Source organism: Primulina eburnea, chromosome 12 (assembly GCF_022965805.1).
Source record: "Primulina eburnea isolate SZY01 chromosome 12, ASM2296580v1, whole genome shotgun sequence".
NCBI lineage: Eukaryota > Viridiplantae > Streptophyta > Magnoliopsida > Lamiales > Gesneriaceae > Primulina > Primulina eburnea.
Genome location: NC_133112.1, coordinates 28,166,218 through 28,187,637, shown reverse-complemented (window position 1 = coordinate 28,187,637; position 21,420 = coordinate 28,166,218). Strand labels below are relative to the sequence as shown.

Here is a 21,420-nt window from a genome sequence, read left to right as displayed (position 1 = left end):
GATATATTTTCTTATAATGTGGCAATCGACATCATAAATGATAATGAAGATCATGAACCAAAATTTTTTGGTGAATGTAAAAATCGGCAGGATTGGATAAAATGGAAAGATGCCATCCAGGTTGAATTGGATTCGCTAAATAAACGTAATGTTTTTGGACCTATAGTCCTTACACCTGAAGGTGTCAAACCCGTTGGATATAAATGGGTTTTTATTCGAAAGCGAAATGAGAAAAATGAAATAGTAAGATATAAAGCTCGACTTGTTGCACAAGGTTTTTCTCAAAGACCTGGAATTGATTATGAAGAAACGTATTCTCCTGTGATGGATGCAATTACGTTTCGGTATTTTATTAGCTTGGCGGTATCTGAAAATTTAGAAATGTGTCTTATGGATGTTGTTACAGCTTACTTATATGGATCACTTGATAGTGATATATATATGAAAATCCCTGAAGGATTTAAGATGCCTGAAGCACAAAGTTCAAAACCCAGAGAATGTTATTCTGTGAAATTACAAAGATCATTATATGGGTTAAAGCAATCAGGTCGAATGTGGTATAATCGACTAAGTGATCACTTGATGAAAAAGGGATATGTAAATAATTCAATATGCCCTTGTGTTTTCATTAAGAAAACAACATCCGGATGCGTAATTATTGCTGTATATGTTGATGATTTAAACATCATTGGAACGAATAAGGAAATTCAAGAAGTTGTGTCATACTTGAAGGAAGAATTTGAAATGAAGGATCTTGGAAAAACCAAGTATTGTCTGGGTTTACAAATTGAACAAAAAGAATGCGGAATGTTTGTTCACCAGACAAATTATACAGAAAAGATCCTTAAACGTTTTAATATGGATAAAGCAAATCCTTTAAGTACTTCAATGGTTGTTAGATCATTAAACATAGAAAAGGATCCATTCCGTCCATGTGAAAATGATGAAGATATTCTTGGTCCAGAAGTACCATATCTAAGTGTCATCGGTGCCCTTATGTACCTTACAAATTGTACAAGGCCTGATATATCTTTTGCCGTGAATCTGTTGGCAAGATTTAGCTCATATCCAACAAAGAGACACTGGAACGGAATTAAACATATATTCCGTTATCTACGAGGAACGACAGACTTGGGACTTTTGTATTCAAAAGATGTTAATCCAAGTATAATTGGTTATGCTGATGCTGGATACTTATCTGATCCACACAAGGCACGTTCCCAAACTGGATATGTATTTACTCGTGGAGGCACTGCAATATCTTGGCGTTCACAGAAACAAACGCTCGTAACAACTTCATCAAATCATGCCGAGATTATTGCACTACATGAAACAAGTCGTGAATGTGTGTGGTTAAAATCAATGACCCAACATATCCAAATTTCGTGCGGATTATCATTCGATGAGAAGCCTGTGATACTATATGAAGATAATGCTGCATGTGTTGCTCAAATGAAAGAAGGATACATAAAAAGCGACAGAACTAAACATATTCCTCCTAAGTTCTTCGCATTCACCAAGGAGCTTGAGAAGAATAAATGTATTGATGTTCGTCACATTCAATCAAGTGAAAACTCATCAGACCTCTTCACAAAGGCACTTCCTACGTCAACATTCAGAAAGCACATATATAATATTGGGATGCACAATCTACGAAATTTGTGAAGAATTGTTCATGTCAACATCAGGGGGAGTTTACGTGACTGCACTCTTTTTCCCTTACTATGGTTTTTATCCCAATGGGTTTTTTCAAGTAAGGTTTTTAACGAGGCAGTACAAAACACGTAATGAAGACATCATCGTACCATGATCATCACAAGGGGGAGTGTTGAAAATAATATATTTAAATATTGAAAAATTAATAGTTGAATATTTGAATGTTGAAAATAAGAGTTGTAAAGTTAGAAATTTGTGTGTGATGATGTAGGTAATGATGTATTTTATTTTTGGATTATGTGTAATGAAACTCTATAAATAGATCTCTCATTTGTGAAGAAAATCACAATTGAGTAGAGAGAAAAATATTATAAAGTGTGTAGTTTGGTAAATTTTGAGAGTTTGAGATTTTTACTTTTTACCATAAATTTTTACTTTTTCACAACAGTTTTTAGTTTTTTTTTTTTGAAAAAGGGAAAAGCAAGAGGAAATAACAGATTTGTCCAAGTATTATTATAAAATTATATATATATCAGTGTTATCAAAACCGGACCGGACCGGCCGGTCGGACCGGTTCAACCGCGAACCGGACTCCAAACCGGTCCGGAGATACATAAAAACCCGGAAAACAGGTTTAACCGAAAAAAACCGGCTAAAAACCGGTTAAACCGGAAAAACCGGAAACCGGTTGGTTTTTAGGAACCGGACGGGTCTGTGAAAACTAAATATGGGCATTGTATGAATTTGGGCCTCCTTAAAGCTGAGCGGCTGGGCCCTAAAACATTTCCCAAATAATTTTCCCTTTCACCATTTTGATTCCAATCCGAAACCCTAAATCGAATCACTCTCATGTCACAAATTACACTCGTTGCTTTCCCTCGCAGTGGCTTCCACAGATGAACAACTTAGTCGCTTAGCAGAAGGTGGTTCCTCATTCTTATTTTTTGTTACAAGTCTCTGTGCACACAAGATTGCTGCTTTTGGTAATATTTTGTAGTTTTGAGATCATTTGTGTTTTATGCATATATCTGTGTACGTGTTCTTATAAATGAAGTAAATCTTATATTTATGCAAATATTAATTTATAATTTAAATTCAAATCTATGTTTAACGAATCAAATGAAAATTTGTAGCAAGGCTCCACGAAAAAAGTTGGAACTATGCTATGTGCATTACCATAATGGGGAAAAAAAGAGCCTTTTTTTCGGTGTAAGTGCCAAAAGTTTAGACAAGGACTGTGTATTGCTTAGACATGGTTAACTTTTCTTATATATTGGATCATAAAACGTACAAGAATTAGTGAAATTAGTTTTGACCAAAACCTCGAAGGATTTGGACAGTGGCACCAAGAAAAACTTTCTTGGCATCGCTAGGAGTTTTTATTATGCTGCTTATTGTAATTCAGGCACCATTAATTTTCACATTGCCAAAGTGCTCCTCGAAGGAGTTACGTGCTCTTCCATTTCTTTGATATTTTTTTCCCAATTTTCCATCGAGTTCACTGTGAAATAGCTGTTGGATTCCATTTTTTAAAAATAATTTTGTACTCATGTTTTCGTGTAGTTTAGTTACCTTATCAAATTTATATTCCTTTTGTGATGTATCTCTCAATTATTATATTGAATTACTCATATGTTCATAATTTATTGTTTATTTTTCCTCTTTTACTATACTTCATCAACTGTGCATTAAAGTTCATTATTTTTTAAAATATAGATGGATTCATCAAGTGGCGGGCAAAAATCTAGTTCCACATCTAATTCTGTTTCCTCGTTTAGAAGCAAAACCGATCCAGCATGGGCTCATTTTAAAGAGGATGTGGGTAATGATGGGAAAAGAAGTTGGACTTGTTTGCATTGCAATAATGTGTGGAGGGGTGGAAGGATCAATAGGATGAAAAAACATTTAGCAGGTAGAAAAGGAGATATTGCATCATGCAAAAAAGTTCCATATGATGTAAGATATCAAATGGAACAATCTTTAAAGGCATTTGAAGAAAAAAGCATAGCTCCGATATCATTTGAAGATGATAATATTGATGGTCCTCATATGACAAATCTTGAATCCACCACATACTCAAACAAGGGGGAAAGATAAATCTTCTTTTGGTGCGGATTCTCAAAAAGGAAAGAGAAAGAGAGATGAGAAGATGCCTAATTTTTTTGCACCAAGAACTACTGTCGGTGCACAACGTTCTATCAAAAGTGTGCTCGTAAGTAAAGAAGCTTTACTTAATGTTGATATGAGCCTTGCTAGGTTTTTTTATGATACTTGTATTCCCATCAATGCTGTGAATTCTGTTTATTTTCAACAAATGGTGGATGTTATTGCTGCTGTTGGTCCCGGTTATAAAGCACCGAAATATAATCAGTTGCGAACAAACTTATTAGGAAGCATGAAAAAGGAAGTTCAATTAGTAGTTGATGGTTATCGAAGTGTTTGGGAAGAAAGAGGTTGCACTATAATGGCTGATGGTTGGCAAGATCGGTCAAATAGGCAACTTATAAACTTTCTAGTGTATTGCAAGAGGGGAACATCATTTGTGAGATCTGTTGATGCTTCTGATATTGTGAAAAATGCAACCACACTTTGTAATCTATTTGTTGAGTTAGTGGAATGGGTTGGATCAAATAATATCGTTCATTTGGTAACTGATAATGGGGCCAACTATAAAGCAGCCGGTGTTTTGCTTCATGATAAGTATCCCTCTATCAAATGGTCGCCTTGTGCTGCACATTGTCTGAATTTGATTCTTGGTGATATTGGTAAAATGGAGCTTGTTAGTAATCTTACAAAAAAGGCTTCTTTGGTAACAAAATTCGTTTACAATCATGCATTTCTGTTGGCATGGTTGAGAAAGAGAGAAGGATGGACAGAGATTGTACGTCCAGGGCCAACTCGTTTTGCTACTACATTCATTGCATTGAAGAGTATCCTTGAACATCAACATGATTTGCAAGCTTTTTTTACTAGTAAGACATTTAAGGATTCTCGATACTTCAAAGACAAAAAAGCAAGTGTTGTTCTGGCGGTTGTTCTTGATACAAGATTTTGGAGTGATTGCACAGTTGTAGTTGGTGTTGCTGCTCCTCTAATACGTATGTTGCGTATAATAGATACTGATCGAAGGCCTTCAATTGGTTATGTCTATGACGGAATGTATAGGGCAAAGAAAGCAATAAAAAATATCTTCAAGAATAAAAAGAAATTTTACAAGCCTTTTACAAGTATTGTCAAGACAAGATGGGACAAACAACTTCGACGAGATATTCATGCAGCAGCATATCTCCTGAACCCTGCTTTTGCATATGACAAGTTTAATATGTGCACTAAAAAGGAGATAATGGATGGTTTGTTGAGATGGTCACTACCTTGATTAGTGATAGATCTGTTCAAAGAAAGTGCATTGATGAAGTAGCAATTTATCAAGATAGATTAGAAAGTTTTGCTCGACAACTTGCTATTGATTCATCAAAGAGTATGCAACCAGGTATGCATTATTATTTTAAATATTATTGTTGTGGTAATTCTTATATTTTGTACTCATTGTTTAAAAGTTTAAATTTTCTTGTAGATGAATGGTGGAGAGTGTTTGGATGTAGTGCTCCAAACATGCAAAATTTGGCTATTAAGATTTTGAGCCAAACTTCTTCTTCTTCGGGATGTGAAAGAAATTGGAGCGTGTTTGAAAGAATACATACAAAGAAAAGGAATAGATTGGAGCATCAAAGATTAAATGATCTTGTGTATGTCCATTACAACTTGCGTTTAAAAGAAAGGTGATGGTTTTTTTACTTACTCTTTCAATTTGAATTCTTGAAATTTAGAATTATTGTTTTGTTTATTGTTGTTGTTGTAGGCTTGATAACCAAATGAATTGTCAAGATCCTATTGATTATGAGAGCATTGATAAAACTGATTTTTGGGTTATGGAAGAAGAAGAAGAAAATTCTTCACCTATTTTAGACATAGATGAGTTGGATGAGATAATTTATGGTGAGGAAGCTTTTCCAATAAATATCAAGAAGAAGAAAGTAAATTTCTTTCCTTTATTTTTGTTAAATAGTTTGAAAAAATAATTATTTCTTGGTTTATGTCTTAATAATAATTTTTTTTAACAAATTTTTGCTTTCTGTTTGCTAAACATGTATTATTTTAATTTTTTAAAAAAGATTTAGATAAAGGTGTTGGTGAAATGCAAGAAACACCTTCTTTGGACTTGGAAGAACTTTTGGATGGTGGGGATGAAGTTGATAATGACTACGAAAGAACACTTCAAGAATTGGATGCGGTGTGGTCATCAAAGGATGCAACTTGAAAGTTGAAACTGGATGTTTGATACTTTTTGTATAAGAAACTTGATGTTTGCTACTTTTTTGTATAATTAAACTTGATGTTTTCTTGGCCACTTAAACTTGATCATCACTATTTGGTTACATGTTAGGTATAATTTGGATTTTTGAATTTGAAAATTGATGTTTATTTGGATATTTGTTGTAATTTTCATCTTAAAAGTTAAGTAAAAACTATAAAAACATAAATAATCAATATTTTACTATTTTATTTATTATATAAAATAAATAAAATATTAATTTTATTGATCCGGTTCGACCGTTCGGTGGAACCGGTTGAACCGGTTGAACCATTTTTTAAGGCTTGACCGGTTCGATTAACGGTCCGGTTATAAAAACATTGATATATATATATATACTTTGTCAAGGTTATATGATATAAGTGAATTGAATTTTTCAATTCTTTAAAATTGATGAACTATTTAGAGGTCAAATTGCTCGTAATTGTAATCTTATTAGTAGATTTGATCAAAAATTAAACAAAGTTGAAAACTGCTAATATTTTTCTGTGAAGAAAAACTAAATTAAAGTTTTTTAAATAACAATAGTAACAGTAAATATAGATTTTATACTATGTAGTAACAATTATCATTCATCTTTATTGATCAAATTTTCTCCGAATAACCATTTTCTATATTATATACATATATAAATATTAAAAATAGAATACAACAAAATATAGTGTTGGGGATCGATATAGAGTTTAGAAGAGGGGTAGGTTAATAAACTCTTTCCTTTGACGGTCGATTTTGCAAAGGGTGTTAGAATCCTGTTAGAGATTATAGCTAATCTTGTTCAAGAGTAAGTCCACCAGATCAATATAAAAAGTGCGAAAACGATCCGATGGAGTACGGTGAAATACAATAGATCAGTAGGCAATAGACAATGGCTGTTTATGGAAGTTCGAAGATAAAATCTTCTATGTTTCTCCTTCTTCTGTTTCCAGAAGGTATCACTAAAAGACTTTGGTTTTTACAGTACAACACTTGTACACACCCACTTCAGCAGGACTTATCCTTTACCAACTGAAACTGTAAGTAACTCAACACAATAAAACAAATACAACAAAGTTCTAGAAAAGACTCTTTTCCAGATTACAAACTCTTCTCAAAGATATAGTAACGTGAATATGTTTGTAGAGGGAGTAAGAAACAGTCAGCACAATATGATCTCAAAAGATCATTCTCTTCTTTTTTTCTTTTTATGGTCATCTCACTCTTTTGTTCACTCATTATTTCGACCATATCACATTTTTTTCTACTCATTTCAATAAACTTCAATTGATCATCAAGAATTTCTTTTTGTTTCAATTGATCAAAAGAAATATGTTTTTCTTCAAATATTTTGAGCAACAACGTTTCTTCTTTCTCCTCCATAGCACACACATTAGAAACAAATTCACCATCTAAGGATTCACCCTCCATAGCATAACATTCTATGCTCAAGTCATAAATCAATGGAATACCAACCTCTTCAATTCTCTCAACCTCCACTTTAGGTTAAACATCAATGCTCACTTCAGCTCCACATTCGACTGCATCCTTAGATTTACATTCAACTCTAGAATCCAGTACATTCACCTCCTCATTTGGACATTGGCTAATATCATGTCCAAACTCTAGACACCAAATACATTGAATATCATAAGTACTAATATTTGAGTTTTTAAATGTACCTTGATAAACATATTTGCTAGCTTCATGTCTCGACTCTTTCTTTGGTCTAGCACTGATTTTCTCTTCCAAGCTCGTCTTCGACGTGGATGTCAAAGACTCCCTGTGCACACCACGTTCACCTCTTCGGCCTACTCTTCTATTTTCCTCACATCGCCTATCATCACCATGATTCACGTGCAAAGCTCTATCCCCACAAAATCTACTAACTCGTCTATTCCCATCTTCTTGCCTATCATACTTTTCCTCTCCTTCACTCCGCCTATACCTCTCACGTAGAGGCTTAAACTCCTTATCCCATATTCTATCCTCATATTCGCATCTACCCGCATTTTTAGATTTAAACCTACTCCCACTAGCACTACCCTCAAGCCTATCAAACCTCTCACGTAAAGGCTCCATTTGGGTCCTCATTATCCTACTAAAATGATCGAACAATGCCTCCATTTGGACCTTAGAAAGTCCTTGGTTCGTGTCATCTCCTACCTCCTCCAATTTTCTTTCAAACATTGTACCTGCAAGAAATGTTAGTAGAAATAAAAATATTCCTCACTCAAATTCTCACGGTCACTCCAAAGAAAATTCGCTCCTCTCCTCTCTATCTATTTTTTTTCACTTCAAATACTCACCGGTCACTCCAAAGAAATAACGCTCGCACTCAAGTGTTTTCACTCGAATATGATGGTTCTCTCAAATATGTGATCAATATTTATATTTATATTTATCAAACTAACAAGATTCAACTTCTGGACACTCGCAACTGTCTCACTTGGACTGCACAAATCCAAGAAATACGAAGAAATATATATAGATGTGTATTTTTTTTTATTCCCTTATATCTTGAAAATTCAAGACATATAGATGAACAAATTTTTTGAGAACTCCAGGTTTACGAACGACGAAGGATGATAGAAATAACGCAGATCTTAAAACAGAACAATAGATACACAGATCTGACAACAGAAAAGAAAGGATAACACAGATTTGAAAAAAGAACGAAATTTTGTTTTTGTTTTTGATAGATATGAAAATAGAAACAAAATGTGACACCTTTGACCTCTTTAAATAAAATACACAGCGGAAATTAAAATTTTCTTTAAAATATGGAAGGAGTTTCAAAATACATTTCTTTAAACATCTTTACAACAAAATAAATACATGATCATTTAAATGACATAACAAAATACAAAACATCATTCCTATGATCATGCCAAAATCTTCCTTCCAACGGTGTATGCATATGACCCCTATCCACAGTCAACGTCCCGGGCCTCCACTCTGATCTGCATCACATGAAATAACTGAAATGAGAATAAATCTCAGCAAGTGGAACTCTTACATAGCAATGAACTATAAACTCTGTAAAACATAGCTTTGAAATCATAAATACCATCAACTCTGAATCGTAAACTCTGAACATGAATATCATAGCTATAGCATAAAATGAGATGGTATTTCTCTTTACTCTGGTTGGATTGATATCAATAGTATCTCTGACTGTGGTGCTCGTATCCCAAATCGATATAAACCGAAAACTCTGAGGGATATAAGCCTATGGGCGTTGATCAACTAATTGCATGCAATCTCTGACTATGTATCTATCAATCCATAAATCAATTTTGAATTCTCTCTATAGCATTTAAACAATCACTTTGGAAACCCTTTCTTTTCTCTTGTATTCCCTTTTCAATAGATGAGACATACAATGCCTCCAATAGATAAACAATTGAATCAATACATAACTATGAATCAAATGAAGGGAATAACACTTTAAAATCTTTGAAACACAATACATATATCATCATGTGAGCAAAGGGATGAAATTCCACTTACAAACCAATAGAACACCTCAATCAAAGCCCTTGAACACCACCTACAACAATAATCCATAAATAACACCAACATCAACTCTATATCCAAGAATCCAAGCTAAATAATCCATAAATCCATAAAAACAACAAACCCAAGTCAACTCTTAACTCAAAACCTTAAAAGAATCGCACCAAAATCTTACCTTAGCTTCCTAGAGCAACCAAGAACCTCGATCTCAACTCGAAAATCGAACTAGCTCCAAGAATCAAAGATGTGAAATGAAAGAAATGGAGAAAACCCTTGTCTAAAAGAGAGAAAAACGAGATTGAGAGGAAAAGGAAAGGTAGAAATGAAGTCAACTCAATCAAAAAGGTACTAAATATCTCGCCCATACCTTCACCGCGGGTGCGCTGCCACAAACACCGCTGGTGCGCCTAGCTCACGGCGCAACACAATAAAACTGGAACACAAACACCGCGGGTGCGGCGCTGCAACCACCGCGGGTGCGGTCCTGCCACGGCTTCCCAACTCCAAAATCATGAACAGTACACCGCGGGGGCACTCCTACTATGAGCGCGGGTGCACTCTGGTCACGGCCAAGAACAATACTCAACCAACTAAAATCGATCCGAAACTCTGAAATAAACAACAAACAACAACTAATACCTCAAGACAATAATAACCAATAATACTATGGCCCAAAACACAACTCTAACATCTAATCACATAACCCAAATAACATGAAAAGCTTAGACCGTACCGTACACCGGGCTCGGCTATCACACAAAAGATAACACAGATCTGATACCAGAACGAATTTTTGAACAGATATGAAAATAACAACGATAACTTCCTTGAATCAAACAGAACCAGAAGCTCTGATACCAAATGATGCGAATCCTCGTACGAATGAGAAGCAAACACGATTATCAGAATCGCACCCTCAACTCAATAACAAACAAGGATCGATTGGGTTGTCCCGATCTTTTGAAACAAGTAACGATTTGTGATATTCACCTCTAAGCGATTAAAACTTAGCCACAAATATCAACGATAAAACAATTGAATTTCAAACGAACCTTCAAAGATCTTGTTTTGACAATCCGAGCGAAAACAATCGACAAACGCCACAAAGATGCAATATTTGATAAGTTTGATTTGGTTTTTTTCTTGTGAAGAACAAAGCTAAAAGCTTTGAATGTTGAGAATAAACTCAAGCAATTTTCATATTCATCAATGATAATTCTTTCATCCCCCTTACAATGCATTATATAAACAATAAAATACAAGAAAAGTAGTGTAGAAACATTAAATTAAGTTGTCTAGCAAGTTTGATACGGCAGGGCGTGCGGTGGCGCGACTTCTCGTGCGATGGCGCGCGAGTTACTGCACTTCTGCAGCACCTGGCACGCGGGGGCTCCACTTCTGGCGCGACCGCGCGCGCGCGCATGCGCCGCTTGTGGCGCGGCCGCGTGCGCAGCTCTGCTGGCCTGCGCTAGCGCGCGCTGCTGCGCTGCTTCTGGTGCGGCCGCGTGCACAGTTCTGTTCATCTGCGCTAGCGCATGCTGCTGCTTCTGCACATCTGCGCTAGCGCGTGCTGCTGCACTGGTTCTCTCGGGCCATTTTGCACTCATATGCTTGGTTGTTCGGGACTCCTTCAATATATTCTTTGTTGAACTCCACCACTTGCTTGGATATGCTTGATTCATCATTATTGAACTTGAAGGTCTGAAACAACGATGCTCTCTAAATCTCCTTCCAATCATTTGCACACGGTGCCCAGCCAGATTCATATCAGATGAATTTTTATCTCTCAGAAAAAGTATGCTAAAGACATTTTTGATAAATTCAGAATGAAGGATTGCAAACCATTCGTACTCCAATGGAAGAAAGGCTAAAATTGACAAAGGGAGGTACCATTGAACTAGTTAATTCAACGTATTATAAGAAATTAACAGGGAGTGTACGTTACTTGACTTCAATCAGACCAGACATTGTGTATAGTGTGTGGATCATAAGTAGGTATATGGAGAATCCGAAGCAATCTCATTTGCAGGCAGCATAGATAATTTTGAGATATATAAAAGGACTACAGATGATGGAGTACTCTAAGTTTGATAGTTTTCAATTTGTGGGATATACTTATAATGATTGGGGCGATGACACCAAGCAACAGAAGAGTACTTCCGACTATGCATTTTAGTTAGGATCCCAATTTTTTGTTGGTCCTCAAAGAAGCAACAAGTAGTTCCCTTGTCGACGGCGGAAGCCGAATACAAATCAACAACAAATTGTTCTACACTAACAGTTTGGTCGAGACAAATGCTTGCCTAGTTTTGTAGATGGCACTTGAAATCTAGTATCACTACATCATTGATTTAGGTAACAAAAGAAGAGAACAATTGAGTTTTGCAAGACTGAAGAACAAGCTGCTAACATTTTCACAAAATCATTGAAATGCGAGATTTTCTTCACGTAGAAGAATATGCTTGGTGTGATGAAGTCTAATGAGCTTAGATTTGAGGGAGGCTGTTGGATGACAACAAAGAGTCCTGGCTAGTAAAATTAATCTCATGCTTTATTAGTTACTTATGATAACCTTCCAACATTGTAATATAATATTTATTTATTTAATATAATAAAATTTTGAATAATAATAAAATATAAATTCATGTATTAATTTTGAATAAAACATTATTCTATAAAATAGATAAAAACAAATATCGAGGCAAATTCATGATATGTTGTTATTGCGGAGACTTCGTAAGCTTGTACTCGTTGAAAGAAAAGCAGCGGAAGAGAAGAACGAGGAAGATAAAGATTGGATTTTGGCGTAATTCCTCAAATATATGGTGCCGAAACAGCTGATCGTGGCGGTCGAAGGCACTGCCGCCGTCGGACCTTTCTGGCAAACCATCGTCTCCGATTACCTTGAGAAGATCGTCCGGTAATGACACTCCCTGAACCGCGTTTGTGCGCGTGTAGAATGGAAGGGTTTATTTTTCCTCTGGGGATTATGTTTATTGGAGAGGTTGTTTACCCAAATGTAATTGCTTGGTGTGGTGGGGGGAGTGGATTTATTGAATCAACAGTTCAATTGGGTTTCTATTGAAGTAACTTGACTGCAGTTTTGAAATTGTTTTCTGATATTTACCAATGTTTGTGTTTCGAATTTGTTTGGCTTGTGATGGAGGTTATAAATGAATATTGCCTTCCCTTGGGTGAGTGCGGTGTTTTGTTGGGGAGCTGGAGTGACCTTTCTTACGCTGTGATTTAGCTTACGCACTTAGTTGACGTGTATAGATTACTGAGTGAAACCTCTTCAGAGCGTCTAAATATCATGACTGGTGGCGTTCATGTTTCTCACCTATCAATTTTTATTTTATATACTTTTTTAGTTTGCAATAAAATCATGACTGTTGTTCCTTTCAAAATCGTTGTTGTATAATGCTAAAAGAGAAATTACAAGATGATGTGTTTCAAATTCTACCTTGTAATGGAGAAGAAAAACAGATTGCCTCTAAAATGTAGGTGTAGCATAAAATGGACGTGTAACACACTATAAGGGATAGCCATTTACGTATTACCATACCCACCCCCATTAGAAATCTTGTGATGTGTTTCACCGTCATTGTCTTACTGTAATAACTTAATCCTGTCGACCTTTGATTATATATTCACTATTCAGTTATTAATAAGTTTTGAGTTTATGATAAATTTTGCAGATCTTTTTGTGGAAACGAGACAACGAATCAGGTAGATAAAACTGACATCGCTTATACCTTAGCTATCTAAATTTTCATATTTTAATTATCAAGGATGAGATTTTTGTGCTACCAGATGAGTATTTATTGATGTTCTTGTGTTTGACATGCAGCACCTGAACCTTTTGATATTGATTTTTTTATTCCATCTTTTTTTTCCAGAAACAATCTACTCTCCATGTTGAGCTCTCCCTAGTTATGTTCAACGCTCATGGATCTTATAGCGGTGCGTGCTTTTATTCTCTCTCTCTCTCTGTTTTTGGAGCCTGTGGTGTTTTATTTTCTCACTTTCGGATCAAATGGTACCATTGGCAAAAGTCCTACATTTCCAAGTAATTTACTGTGGAAGACATCGTAGAGGAGAGTTTGAATAGAGTAATGATCTTTGGCTCTTTGCTCAGTCAGCCAGCCTGTAGTCTTTCAACTCTTAAATTTTGTGGTTAAAATTTAAAACGACGTAGTATACCAGTTAAGTTGCATACCTCATTTTTCGCCTAGTACTAATGGAAGTTTTGTATGTTCTCGAGATCTCCCATGCAACTGGTTTAATCTATTGATAAGAGCCCAGAGAAGATTTATGAATAATTTGCTTAAACCCACCTATTATTTTGTGGTGTTACTATAGTGTTCTATTAATGCATGATCTGGAGTTGTGTATTTGGGTATAAGGTAGTGCAAGACACTAAATCTTGTTTTCTTTAGTTAAAGTTTTATTAAAAAATCGACTTAAGTTAAGAATCTGCATTACGACTTAATTATCTTGGCTCACTCTATGTATTATCTATTCTTTTTCTGATCTTTCAATCACATATTTTATTTTTTCAGCTTTCCTCGTGCAAAGGAGTGGCTGGACGAGAGACATGGATATTTTCTTTCAATGGCTCTTAGCTATACCGTTTGGAGGTGGTGGATTCAATGATGCTGCTATTGCAGAAGGACTTGCAGAAGCTCTAATGGTCTGTGGTGATGTCAATTCTTTTAGTGCACATTTGTATTTACTTCATTTTTATGCGTTATTTTATTACAACTGTATAATTATAGTTGCTACACCAGTGATATTGTTACTTTGGCAATTTATTATTTTCTTGTTTTATCTGAGCTTTGTTAGAGTTTAGAACTTTAGATTAGATTCACTATACTTTAAATAGAGTTTTAATTTGTGAAGATGCACTGATAGTGAACAAATGTTTCTTGAAAAATGAACCTATGAAAGACAATCATCAAACTATTTTCATCCACAGAATCGTGGATTGTGGAGATATAATATGTTGTGTTGTTGGTATCAGATTTATGTCAATTGTTATTTTTGAAATAGAAGTATATTTACTTATAGAAGTTGATAGGAGTATGATAATATGAGAAGCATAGTTGGTTAAAACACACAAGCCGATGGATGCAATTCACTTTTGGGAGTTTTAAAGGCTGAAGGAGCACTTTGAAACCATCTCTTACACTAATAAACATATGGATTATGGATTTAAGGTGAATTGCAATGTCGTTATTGCTTGTAAATTGATAAATTTTTGTTATCCATGGTTGCTCACTGGTTTCAAGTTATATTGGATAGTAGACTTCATAGATCTAACATTAAATATGTTTGACCTTGGCAACTAAATCATTTGTATAATGCATTTGAGACGGATAGAAGCTTGTGTGTCAAGCGTCCTTTGTTGAAATGGTCACTAAACTTGTTCATCAATTTATTTTAATCAAATGAATCCGTATCACGCTGGTAACTTGAAATTGTTACAAAAGTTTTTTTTCCTATTTGAATGATTGACAAAACTTTCAATGTTTCATAAACTTGTTTTGTAAGCATTGTTTTGCTTTTTAAGTAGATGTTCTCTTCCCCAAGTGGAAGCCAAAATCAAAATATGGATGGACAAAGACATTGTATTCTCGTTGCTGCAAGCAATCCTTGCCCATTGCCCACACCAGTATATCGACCACAGCTTCAGAATGTTGAGCAGAACGATGCATCTGAAAAGCAACCAGATAGTCATCTATCTGACGCAGAGACATTGGCAAAATCATTTGCTCAGGTACTGGTAAAAGTACCTTCTGCCAATGCCATCTGATCTCAAAATCCAGTCTACATCACCAAGTAGCTTAAAAATATGTTTCTTTACAGGGTTCAATTTCTTTGTCCGTCGTTTGTCCAAAACAGCTCCCCAAACTTAGGGCGATTTATAATGCGGTAATGATGTGTGCTTACACGTAACTCATTCTTTAATTCTTGTTGAAATTATTGATATTTATTGCTACATGCTAGTCTTGCCTATGATTTTCTCATTTGAAGTCTTACTATAAGTTGGTATCTGTTTGAGCATTTATGAGTTCTCATCTGACCTTGTTAACGAGTTTTTAATCCCTTGATTCTACTGGCTAACAGATCTCCTCATTTGATTGACGACTGCTAGGATTTATAGTGATGCATTACTATATCATTTCCTAAAATGCCATTCCTATGTTATAGATTAAGATTACTTTCAACTGGTTACTCGGGATCAGATATTCCTTCACCAAAACCATTTAGCTATGCGAGAATCCCAGATACTTCAGAACCAACTGGACTTAGGTTGTTTATTTATTGACCTAATTCCATATAACTTTCAAATTACTGTCAAGAGTCTGCTTGTGTACCAAAGACTGCACTTTGTAAGATTTGGACATCTACATGGATGGAAAATAATTTGAAGACCTTCAGCCCATTTGACTCATTAGGATATGATTCATAAATACTCTTCGAGTTATACATAACTTCTGTTGGTCTCTCGAAAATAAATAGAAAATACGATCAAATGTTTAAGTTTTAATCAAAACTCTAACATGAAAGCAAACTAATATTGCACTTTCAGAAGCATAATTAGTTATGGCAGTTTCCCCACATTTTATATATTTTTAACAAGGGTTTCCATATTCTACTTTTCAAATCCCACAATTCTGAATCTTCTACCGAAGAGATGGAAAATATGGTCGTGCAATTGAAAACTCTTTTGAGTTTCTGTGACAGATGGGCATTTTGCATACTAAATTTTTTGGAATTTTTTCCTTTAAATCTAGACTTCTCATTAGGTGAATATATAACTGGCTATTTCCTTTCTATAAAAGCCATGACGGAAACACAAAAATGTTTCTTGTAGCTTCTGTCCTGGAAAATCCTTCTTGAAACCTCTTGAATACAATCCAATTTATTGTTCGCTTTTAGTTGGTTCAGAAATCGATTTCAGATAAGTGAGAAATGTATGTTTCCCTTAAGTGGGTCAGCATAATAACAACCATGCCTGACGTTGATCGTAGATTCTTTTGTTTACATCTTATATCTGGTATTAGTCTTGACTGTCAAATTTCACCAGCATGAATTTATCTGCATTTTCTCTTCCATCTATATTGGCCGTTATCACTATTTCTGTGGTCCTAATAAATTTTGATCTAAGATGAATTTCGCAGGCAAAAGATCAAATATGTCTGAAAAACTATTCTCTTCTCGTAATCTATTTATCTTTCTTTTGAAAAGATTGATCTTCACAACACTGACATTATCAATAATGTATTGATTAGGGAAAACGTAATCCACGAGCTGCAGATCCTCTGATAGACAATGTCAAGAATCCTCATTTCCTTGTCCTCATCTCAGAAAATTTTGTGGAGGCCCGTTCTGCTTTAAGTCGACCAGGAATGACCAATTTGCCATCCAATCAAAGCCCTGTAAAGATGGATGCAGCTCCTGTTCCATCCATTTCTGCTACACCTCCTGTTTCTGTTCCATCAGGTGATTTATGCTCCTTTTCATTTGGCAAATAACAGTAACATCCACGGGAGTGTGTGTGTGTGAAGTTGGGGGGTGGGACGTACTGAGGGAGTCCCTTGTAATTGTGTTGATTCATCACTCTTTGTCTTGTGCAATTGTGTTGATTTAATGCTGCTAGAATTGAGATGTAAGATTAATGCTGATTGTGTGCCTTTTTCTTCAGCAAACGGATCTGTAATGGGTCGACAACCAGTGGCTGTTGGAAGTATGCCCAATCCCCCTGCAACAATAAAAGTGGTAAATTTCATATAAAGTTTCTGAACTCCTCTGTTGGGAAAATATGTTGGTTCCTTTCTGTTCAATATTTCTGCTTGTCTTTGGTACTATAATCCTGTCAACTTTGTTCAGGAGCCCATCACTGCGACTTCTGTGGTTTCTGTGCCTTCTGTGACGACACCTCCATTTCCACATATGCCATCTGTTCCTCGAGCTGCTTCTCAAGCTGTTCCTTCCTTGCAGACATCTTCACCTCCGTCAACATCTCAGGAAATGATTTCAAATAATGAAATTGTACCAGATATGAAGCCTCTGGTAAATAACATGACACCCTCGTTACGTCCAGTTGGCGGTGCGGCAGCAAATGTGAGAATTTTGAATCATGTCGCTCAAGCACGTCAGGCCCTTGCTGGAGGTACTTCTATTGGACTTCCTTCTATTGGGGGTACACCTATGATCTCGAACACGGTGTCCAGTGGAATGAATTCAATCCCTCCTGCCCAAAATGTGATATCCACCGGCACTTCAAGTGTCACATCAATATCCGTGTCAGTACCAATGGCAGGAACTGTCCAAGTTGCACAAAATTCTGCTTCTGCGTCATTTACTTCCACTGCTTCTAATATGCCTGTAAATTCGAGTATTGGGATGTCTCAACCATTGAGTAATCTTCAAAGTCTTAGCATGGGGCAAACAATTCCTGGCATGAGCCAAGGAAATCTTCCTGTTACTCAAATGGTACAAACAGGGATGAGTATGAGTCAGAACGTTATGAACAGCAATGGTGCATCTGGTATGCCTTCTGGAACTGGTGCCATGATTCCTAACCCCGGAATAGGTCAACAAATGCAGCCAGGAATGCAGCCTGTTGGTGTAAATGGAAACAGCACTGTGACAAATATGCCATTGAATCAGCAGACAGCAAGTGCAATGCAGTCAGCTCAATCAAAATATGTCAAAGTCTGGGAGGTGAGTATGAGAATGGAAACTTTTATGATGTTCCCGGTATTTTTATTATGACCTGAATTAACATTACTGTGCTCAACTTGCTCGGTTCTAACATCTGGTTCTATGGTAGACCTGTGTGAAAAAGTTCTTTCAAACTTGTGGTGACTTAACTACTCTGTCTTAATTTATTGGATGAAATGTACTGCACCCCCCAAATCGAGCACCTCTGCACAATCACATATAGAAAAAAAATATCTTCATCTGGGTATAGTTGGAGATTTTTTATGGATCTTTAAAGTTTGTCTGCTGTAAACTGCATTGTCATAACTATCAGCTCATTACCGAGTAACAGAAACGGGAAAGAAGTGAGCTGATAGTGTCACCATTTATTCTTTCATAACTATCAGCTCATTTATTGTCGTCGTGATTATTTGAAATGAGAAGTGCTTCACAAAATTTGGTTTCTTCCTCATGTAGCAATTTTAATCAAGTTGGAGGCGCATAATTGTTTGGCCATACAATTTAATTCACAAAAATGGCAGTTTTGGGTCCACTGCCCACTACTTTGATGTATGCATCAAACTTGAATAGGTGGACACTAATGATTGCATATGATTCTATGTGAGCAAAAACAAAGATCACGGTGAAACAGATGTTAGGTTGAGGAACTCATATTGAACGGCAACAGGTCAAAAGATCTTGCCTAGAATTTTTTCACGAACAAATGGAGGATGCACAAATAACAAAACTATTGTAAATGCTAAGATGCGAATAGCTGTGAGCTCCTAGCATTGTTTAACAGATTAGCAGATTCTCAAGTGTTTTATGTTGATGGATCCAGGGAAACTTATCGGGACAGAGGCAAGGTCAACCTGTTTTCATCACCAAATTGGAGGTATGCTTTTCTCAAGTGTAAAATAGCAGTCCTATTATAAATGATGTCATGCTAAATTTTAGAAGATAAATATTTAGGAGGGTAGATCTTGATTCAGAATGCCCTTCCAGTATCCATATTGTCGAATCATATGGGATATTGTGTATACTATTCTCTGGTATTTAGCTTCTTCTGTTTTAGAATCCTCAACTTACTTCCATTACTAACATCCTGGTTCCTTGTGCCAGGGATACAGGAGTGCCTCAGCTTCTGAGACGTAAGACTACTTTTGTCTGATGTTTTTATTTGTTGACATTTTTCACACATTTTCATTGTGGTTCTGAAGGTTTACTAGATTGTGACTATCTATTGTGACGGTGATTAAATTGATAAAAGCTGCACGTTTGATATATTCTTTTATGAATTTGGTTTTAGAAGGTGGATTTTTAATCAGATATACCACCTAAGTAATGAGTCTTTGAAATAATTAGTGAGAGGAATCTTTCAAGAACCGATTTTGTTACATTCCATCAAAATTTATTTGGCAGTCTTTCAAGATCAAATTATAGTGTTCCATCACATTTACCCGTTTATGATTGGCTGTTAATTTATCTGTCAACACAACCACCGGTTATGCAGAAATTAGTTAAAAAAAAAAAGAGAAACAAGTAATCCCGTCCTCTGGCGTTTAAAAACCTTACTTGTAGGGCATGATTGGAAAATATGTCCAGTTAGGCTTTCAATACTGGGAACACCCTTAAAATATTTCCACCGTGTGACATTTTTGCATATTACCTATATACTAGACATGGCTCGATTTGAATTCTGTTGACATTTTGGGCCATTCTTTCAGGCTTGCTGCGAATTGGCCGGTAACAATGCAGATAGTTCGCCTGATATCGCAGGATCACATGAATAACAAGTAATTTCCCTAGTGGACTAGTACCTAATGTGCATATTATGAATAAATTGACAATCCGTGGTTGTGTTGATTTCTTTCAACATTATGCCAGGCTATATGTTGGAAAGGCTGATTTTCTAGTTTTCCGGGCAATGAATCAGCATGGGTTTCTAGGACAGCTTCAAGAGAAGAAGCTTGTTAGTGTTGTCCATACCAACCACATCTTCCATTCAGCACCGACTAATGTCTATAATACTCATGAAGATAATTTCACTTTGTTATTGCAAAATTATGCAGTGTGCAGTAATACAGCTACCGTCCCAGACATTGCTGCTATCAGTATCTGACAAAGCGTACCGCCTGATTGGAATGCTTTTCCCTGGGGTAACATAGCCTTATCATAATATCAGTATTCCAACATATGATACCAATCTTTTAGACTTTGTACCTTTTAATCATGTTTTTTTACCAGGATATGGTTGTATTTAAGCCACAACCGCCAAATCAGCAGCAACTACAGGCACAACAGCTGCAGCAGCAACAGCCACATCCTCTTGTGCAGCAGCAACAGCAACAGCCACAGCCACAGCCACAGCCGCTCTCACAGTTGCAGCAGCATCCCCAACCGCAGCAGCTTACACAGATGCAGCAGCAACCACATGGGCAGCTTCAGCAACCGCCACCCCTTATGCAGCTGCAGCCACAACAGCAGCAAATCCCGCAACTACAACAGCAGCCTCAACAGATGGTGGGGGCGGGAATGAATCAAGGTTATATTCAAGGGGCTGGACGGCCGCATTTATTGTCTCAGGGACAAGTTTCAGCACAAGGAGCAACAAATCTGCCGGGGGGAGCTTTTATGAGCTAATATAATCGATCCAGTTCATCTTTTGTAAATTTGTATCAGCTAATGTTCTCTGGGGGTTGGGAAGATATTGGATTTATTCTGCTGCTGTCACTCATAGTTAGTTATTGTATATTGTATTAGTAATCTTTTCTTGATGTTGTTTGCTTATTTTTAGGAGTTGAACTCCAAGAAAGGTTTGTTTGTTTTTTAAATTGGGTCTGCGAAATGAGATGATGATTCCGTCGTGTATGACAACTTGACAAGTACTTTGATCTCTACCAAAAATGTTAAATTCTTATGTCTCTCTCACTTCCTTTAAATGCCATATTTATTACAGTATGTGATCAAATCTCGTAATTATACAATTTAATTTATTGAACATTTAACTTTTTTTTATAAGCCTCTGCATGATTTCCTGTAGAGACGATTTTTTTGGCTGATATGATGAAGATAAATAAAATTTATTTTTAGCCTTGGAACATACATCGAATACTATTTTAAATGGATTTTTTTTAATATTTATTTTGCTTCCAAAAATCATATGTTTCTGTTTAAAATTTAGGATG

At 36.0% G+C, this 21,420-nt stretch overlaps 2 protein-coding genes across 7 annotated transcripts; both read left to right on the top strand.

The window, feature by feature from the left end:
• The first annotated feature begins 2,393 nt into the window (after window positions 1-2,393).
• On the top strand, window positions 2,394-6,342 carry LOC140808470 (uncharacterized). 4 transcript variants are annotated; one of them, XM_073165626.1, is made up of 4 exons: window positions 2,394-2,579; window positions 3,373-5,146; window positions 5,231-5,402; window positions 5,516-6,342. In XM_073165626.1, exons 2-4 carry the CDS (start codon window positions 5,017-5,019, stop codon window positions 5,733-5,735), a joined length of 522 nt encoding a protein of 173 aa, XP_073021727.1. In that variant the 5' UTR covers window positions 2,394-2,579; window positions 3,373-5,016; the 3' UTR covers window positions 5,736-6,342. The 4 variants fall into 4 exon arrangements, 2 of the variants coding, with proteins under 2 accessions (XP_073021727.1, XP_073021726.1); XM_073165625.1 differs by having other exon boundaries at window positions 2,395-2,579; window positions 5,231-5,435; XR_012112899.1 differs by having other exon boundaries at window positions 2,400-2,639; window positions 5,231-5,435.
• Window positions 6,343-12,217: 5,875 nt separating this feature from the next.
• Window positions 12,218-21,155, top strand: LOC140807083 (mediator of RNA polymerase II transcription subunit 25-like). Of its 3 annotated transcripts, none has more exons than XM_073163756.1 (15): window positions 12,218-12,440; window positions 13,219-13,249; window positions 13,420-13,483; window positions 14,083-14,213; window positions 15,096-15,299; window positions 15,389-15,454; window positions 16,819-17,029; window positions 17,232-17,305; window positions 17,528-18,253; window positions 19,074-19,127; window positions 19,355-19,383; window positions 19,960-20,028; window positions 20,120-20,204; window positions 20,305-20,391; window positions 20,480-21,155. In XM_073163756.1, exons 1-15 carry the CDS (start codon window positions 12,343-12,345, stop codon window positions 20,873-20,875), a joined length of 2,325 nt encoding a protein of 774 aa, XP_073019857.1. In that variant the 5' UTR covers window positions 12,218-12,342; the 3' UTR covers window positions 20,876-21,155. The 3 variants fall into 3 exon arrangements, with proteins under 3 accessions (XP_073019857.1, XP_073019856.1, XP_073019858.1); XM_073163755.1 differs by having other exon boundaries at window positions 12,219-12,440; window positions 17,417-18,253; XM_073163757.1 differs by lacking the exon at window positions 13,219-13,249 and having other exon boundaries at window positions 12,305-12,440; window positions 17,417-18,253.
• The last annotated feature ends 265 nt before the right edge of the window (window positions 21,156-21,420 follow it).